Genomic DNA, 6,868 nt, shown 5'->3' on the forward strand with positions numbered 1-6,868 from the left:
TGAATAAGAAATGTACTTTTGTTCTTTTATAAACAATCGTTCACATATAGAATCGCAACATTCTAATACACAAATATGGCCATATGCAACCAGGCAATGAAGAGTAAAAAGACACTAAAACAAGCCTTATTCTGCAGTTCTACCTCACACCCACACAAAAAGAATGGACGAAAAAGCTTACCATATGATTGTTTTTTTTTTTTTTTTGGCTCACAACTGGTCCAAACCAGAGGTGACGAATTTTGTGTATCGTACTTATATACACTAGATATGAAGGAAAAAGAAAAACTATGGTACACACCTGATATGAAAAAAAGGCAGAGCTAAATATGTCCATAAGCTGTCGTAAGTCTCTGGATATCCTTAGCGCACACATCGGAATTTTGTAAACCTTCTTGTTGCTGCTGCGGCTGTTGATTTTGAGGCCACATACTGTTTGATAAACTCTTAGTATTCGTTGAGCAATGTGTTTCCGATTTTATCTCGATATTGTATAAGCTGGATTGTGGTGCTTGATTTTGCAAAGCAGCCGCCATTAATAATGGGTTATTGAGATACTCCGGCCATTTCATTTCGTCGGGTTGGGTTTCCATTAGATGGATTGGAGCTTCTTCTTTCTCTGATGTGCTGCAATCTGCCATTCCCCAAGTGTAACTGTTGTTAACAGTAAAGGAAGGCATTGAAGGAGTGTGAGAGGGAAGTGTGACAGAAGGGTTGAATCCTATAGGAGAGGAAAGGAATGGTGAGGTTGTCAATGGTGGGAGAAGTGTAGACATGGAAATTGAAGAAAACTCAGACTGGGAGAACCAGGGTGAGAGCCTTGGGTTGGTTGATGCGTAGCTCAATTGCTGAACCGGAAAATGAGGCATGAAATCACAAGGCTGGCTGTTGGTAGTGGTGGCTGTGCTTGCGAATCTATCAAGGAACAAGTCTTTGCGGGTTGTTGATGTCATCAGATTGTTGGAGCTGGAACAGCCTTCCATTTCCAACTGATAACCTGGTGCTGGTGCAGTAATTGATGACGTTGGTCTTTGTTCATATAAAGTTGTTCCAGGATTAAGGTTGTCGGTGTTGAGCTTCAATTCACTAGATGCCCCGGATACCATGTCCAGGCTGTTTTTGTGTTGACTCTTGTTGTTGTCTTCTCCATTTTCAACCTCAGAGAGCGGCTTGTGAGTGACAGGGTCAATGCCTCTCTGCCTAAGCTTCTTCTTCAAGCAAGAGTTCCATAGATTTTTAATTTCATTGTCGGTTCTTCCTGGCAATTGCGCTGCTATTTGGGACCACCTGAGGATCCAATTCCAACCAACATATAAAGCAAAGAATGTTTTACTGATTTCTGTAAAAAAAATCAACAGAAAATTAATTCAAATGAGAGAAAGAAAGAGAATACCGATTCCCCAAAACTGCATGAAGTTCGATTATGAGATTCTCTTCTTCTTGTGAGAATGTGCCTCTCTTTAAATCAGGCCTTAAGTAATTAATCCACCTTAATCTGCAGCTCTTTCCACATCTCTGCAGGCCTGCCATGGAAGCGTCAATTCATGAATGTATGATTTAAGGAAGAACACAAACATGAAAAAAGAAAAAGAAGTTGAATTTACCAGCTTGTTTAGGGACAGAGCTCCAGCAACCATGGCCGTACTTTGTAATATGCCTCAACAGCTTCTCATCTTCTTCAGGGGACCAAAGACCTTTCCTTAGCTTCTGCTTGTAACAGCAGGAGTGCCTCCCCATTTTGAGACCAGACACTAATTGTAAAGGAGGGAGAGCAAAAGACCTTTCCCAAAACAGAAAACTTTGGTGAATCCTAGGTGAAAATTGTAGCTATGAACAGTTGTTTTTGGAATGCTTTGGTAAGAAAAAAGAAAATGTAACAGACAAAGAGAGGATTTTGATATAAAAGAAGGGCTCGAAAATGAAGTAGCAGCTGTGAAAGGAGTTGAATTTAATATAAAGAGGAAGCTCTCCCCAAGGAAAAGTCGTACTCAATATGGTATTATACTTTCTCACAACCCCACCTTGGTTGATCCAGGGCTAGGTAACTCAATTTCCCCTTTTTTTTTAAAAAAAAAAACAGCTTTTAACTTTGAATTTCATCTCAACTAAAACAACCATAAGTTAATAGACTTAAGGTTGCATGTGTCTCTGAGAATTAATGTCTTGTGAAGGGATGGTGGGGGCATTTTTCCTGAGATGAAAACAGAAAGTTCTGATTATAATCATGAACTTATAACCCCATGCTTTTAACTTCAACCCTAGTCCACATGGTAAAAGTTTAAGTCAATGGAGACTAATCACAGTAAATTCTGTTTTAACCCCGGCCCCCAAAAGTAAAAACATTGTTGATAGTTGATACTGGTATCAGCTCCTTTCTTTTACTGTACTAGCTTTCTTTTCTTTTGGAATCATAATGGCATTGAAAAGGCTTCATCATTCCGTGGAAAGAAATAAATTATTTTGTTCATTTTCTGAGAATTAACAATGGCTTTCCTGAAACTGATGAATCCCACCAAGTGTTATAAACTTACTCCACAAATACCTTCTTTCCGAATTGTGATATTTGAGACTTGTTCTCATTTGTTTCCCTTTTTCATCCTCTCTCATTAATGGTTTTCTTTGACACGGAAATGACCCAATTTCAGAAACTGATGAAAAAAAGCATGCCGTCTTTCATCTATATTTTATACATACGTTTGTATTTTATCTGCTAACACATTCCCAGTAACAAAAACTGCAACTATATTAGACCAAAAGAAAAGGCAACACCCAAATTTTGTTACCAATTCATAACTACAATTCAACTCTTTTTACTGACATTGGTAAATAAAATAAAATAAACCACTATTTCCAGGCCACCCCCACCACTTTTGTACATGTTTCTGACCTTACTGCATCACCCTTTCTCCAATCACTATTTTTTTTTTTTGACAGATTTTGCTATATATTGCTATGTTGTCCTAGTTTCTCACTTCATACTTCACATATATATATGTAGCCTAATAGTGGTGCTACATTTGAATGCAGAAGGTACACACACTACAAAAACTTCTGGGACCAAAGAAACTGTCAATATCAAACTACTCATGAATCAAAATCCAACCGTAAGGTTGGACTTTTCAAGATTCAAAGCATTTAGCAGATAAATCATAGGACAACTTTTTCACGTTTATCATAATTTTTCTAATTAATGCAGCCTTAAACTCAGTTTCTATGGCATGTTCCTTTCATTAAACCTACCCCTACGTCTTGCACACAAAATATACAAAAGCTTCTTCAAATATAATCACCACGTTAGATTTAAATATACATAAATTTGATTAGGGTATTAAACTATATGAAGTCAATTTCTGCAAGAAAACTTATTTAATTATCAATATGAACATAAAAATTTAAGTACAAAAAATGATTGGGTTTGGAGGTTAATTTTATATTTATCCTTAATGATTAGAAGTTTACAGCATGAGTGCATGACAGACCGCATAATTCCCAGAAGCTCAATATTTTAATTCATAGGAAGAGTAAAATATCATTAGTGTGGACCATTTTATATGTAGAAATTTTAATTTAGTGAATTAATCCAGATTTAAACCTTCCTAATCCTTTAGCCATTTACGATAAAAGCGAAATTCAATTGTTTTTTTCTAAGAGATTATCAAAATCATGAACAGATAGATTAAACTAAAATTTTCATAAACCTCCCTTTAGTTTTTAATTAAATCAAGCTTATGACTTGAAAGATAACAAGGAATTCATCAAATTTTTATTCCAAATCATTAGCTGTCCTGGCCATGGCCCGCTTTGAAATATGAAACCCATTGGGGGAATCTTGATAAAAAAAGATTACAAAGTATTGATCACAGGAGGCAATACAGTACCTTAACATCAATTATACATTGGACCCATTTATAAATAATCGAATTTGACAATTATTTTTTAAAAATAGAATTAAATATATTCATCCATATTCAGCTTTTATTCCCATATTTATTTTTCTTGAATTTTGTAGATAAAAAATTAATATTGGAAGACATTATTTTCAATTCTAAATATAATCCAGATATACTAAATTTACACAATTCAAAGGACGCGTCTGCGGAAACATAGCGTTAAAATTAATTCATGTAGCAATAATGCCAAATCCTTCATTTTTCTTTTGAAGACAGGTGAAGAAGTTCATGGGAACTTGGGGTTGGACCCATCGTTTGAAAGGAAACTGAAGCTTGGGATGAATGGCTGATAAAGACATTGAAAGGTTGTGAAGAGGATGATGGTCTGAGATGGGGTGAGAATCAGTGGATTTTGTGTGCATGCAAAATTTGTCCAGAGAGGAATGGACCCATTTACACACACACCACTACACTGCATCTGCATCTGCATCTGCTATTATACGCTATACAAATTAACAGATCACGACGCCATCTTTCTGGGTCCCAAATGTCTCAAAATTATGCAAGGGACACTCTCCTCCAATATCATCATTCCATCCTCACTTTTTTTTTTTTTTTTTTAAACCTTACAATAGACATATATGTATTACCCTAATGTTTAGTGAATGAACCTTTTAACCAGGCATTCAATTTTCTTTTTCCATTATGTTTGATGCTTAATTCCATCCAATAGTCAATTCAACCATTGGTTGAGTAGTAGAAAATTTATTATTAAATTCAGTTGACACTAATCTCGAGTTTTATTCATTGGCCACTTTATTACATATCGTTGAAGCATAAATATTTATGACATATCGTAAGTAAATTAAAAATTAAAAAAGTTTGGAATATTTTACATCCTTTTTATAAGAATTTAAAATATGATTATAGTGTTAAATTTAAAGTTTAGTAGGTGTACATAAACCTATAAATACCTATATTGTTAAATTTTACCTCATGGAATTGACTTTAGTTAAGCATTTCACCTAATTTCTTTTGACTGGGAATAAATCTAAAAGCAAAGGAAGCTCTCATAGAGATAATCGGAGAAGTGCGGGACCGGTAGCCAGCAGTTTATAGCCATAAGTAATGTTCATAGTCATACGTACTCCTCCACCGACAAAATCAAACTATTCTTTTTTTTCTCTTCCATTTTTCCAATCACGAAAAATATTTTAATGTTTTAAAAGACCAAAGTTTTAAGATCATAAAATAGTATATAGTGTTTTTTTTTCCTTTTAAACGAAGATATTTGTGGTTTTTAGCAAAGTTGAGATTGTTGTCCATCAAGTAATTGATTGGAGTTATAATGAATATTTCTCTACTTGTAGAGGTTTTTATTTGGGATATCGGTTGAATTTAGTTGAGTTTTTGTTTTTAAATTTTTGAATTATCCATCCTAATTTAATTCGGTTTTGGTTTTCTTATATTTTGATAAAATAAATTTTATTTTATGATTTTAAATGTTATTTGATAAAATTTTAAGATCTTTTTCATAAATATTTTAAAATAATAATTTTTCAAAAATATTTTAATTATTGTCACTATTTTGAAATATAAAATATTTTTTTATATCATAAAAATTAAATTAAATTATATATTAAATAAAAATAGATTCTATTCAATTTCGTAATCTCGATTTTTGAACTCGTATTCCATAAATTGTTCAAATACCTCAGTTCAGGTCTATTTTTGGTTTGATCAATTTTTTTGCTTAGCCCTAATTTCTACATATTGTATGATATACTTTACGTGTAATATCAAATTTGAAGAGTATTTAGGTTTGAGTATAATTTATATTTGAATTTTCTCTCATATTTATTTTGGTTCTTATTCATATTGAAATTCGAATTGAATCATTTATTAAATTCGATATTTATAAGAATCTCATGTAATGGCCTGATAATTAATAATATTTATCGTCTCAAGTGTGACTTGAGTTCGAGTCGCAGTAATTATATTTGTTGTCTGAACTTTATTTTGTTATTGTAATCCAAAAAAAATTCGATGTTTATAAGAAATGATTGGAATTAAAAGTATTAGGGTGATGAATGTGTCAAGTTTATATTTAAAAAATGCTAGGTAGTTGATGAGAGTTGTAATAAATGTTGGACACTTTTACTTTATATTAATTAGAGTGGTTTGTTATCCGCACATTTTTTGCAGACTGACTTACACTTGAAGGGGATATTGATGATGGTAATAAAATAATTGTACACTCTGTACAGTATAACATATACTAATTTAACGAAAAAAGATTGTGAAATAAATTAATGATATAATTGACAGCCTAATTCAACTTTTTTTTTTTTGTTTGTTTGTTTCTTTTGGAGATAACAGAATTCAATCTCTATCAATATTCCACAATGAACGTAATTATTAAACAAAAAAAATTCTTAAATTACACAAAGACTATGTCTCTTCTGACAATTATGGTAATTTCTTATTTATTTCTATGGAAAGATTCCTTTATTTTATGTATGTGTGTAATATATATCAACCCTTGAGCATCTTCTTATTCTTTGAATTTTCCAATTTTCGTATTACACCAAATTTGTCTACATTCTAACACTTCTTGACATTAGCAATGTCCCAATTCGCATATACACCAAAATCATTTTATAATTTAATTAAATCCATTTTTTAAAAAAAAAAAATACTTACAATTATTGTATGTCCATGCCTCATCATTGAATCGTGAGCTTATCATATGCACGCACATGAGCTGTTTCCTATAGTCAACTATTATATGTATTGATACACATACAATAAGGAAGGTTTATAAGGAAAAGTAATGCGATGAAGATTGGTAGTGGTCAAAAGTCGAAATAAGAATATGAGGATGATTGTTCAGGGTAATTTTAAAGTGGTAAAGAAGTGATTTATTTTTATTTTTTCTTAAAATATTTATAAATTTTTTTAACTATTAGTATAACGTG

The 6,868-nt window shown here is 32.3% G+C and overlaps 1 protein-coding gene across 1 annotated transcript; it reads right to left on the reverse strand.

The window, feature by feature from the left end:
* On the reverse strand, positions 1-2,198 carry LOC108468994 (transcription factor MYB61-like). Its single transcript, XM_017769866.2, has 3 exons — positions 1,605-2,198; positions 1,394-1,523; positions 1-1,287 (listed from the first exon to the last, which is right to left on the reverse strand). The coding sequence occupies exons 1-3, from the start codon at positions 1,735-1,737 to the stop codon at positions 324-326; spliced, it is 1,227 nt and encodes a 408-aa protein (XP_017625355.1). The 5' UTR covers positions 1,738-2,198; the 3' UTR covers positions 1-323.
* Positions 2,199-6,868: the final 4,670 nt, after the last annotated feature.

This window comes from Gossypium arboreum, chromosome 8 (genome assembly GCF_025698485.1).
Source record: "Gossypium arboreum isolate Shixiya-1 chromosome 8, ASM2569848v2, whole genome shotgun sequence".
NCBI lineage: Eukaryota > Viridiplantae > Streptophyta > Magnoliopsida > Malvales > Malvaceae > Gossypium > Gossypium arboreum.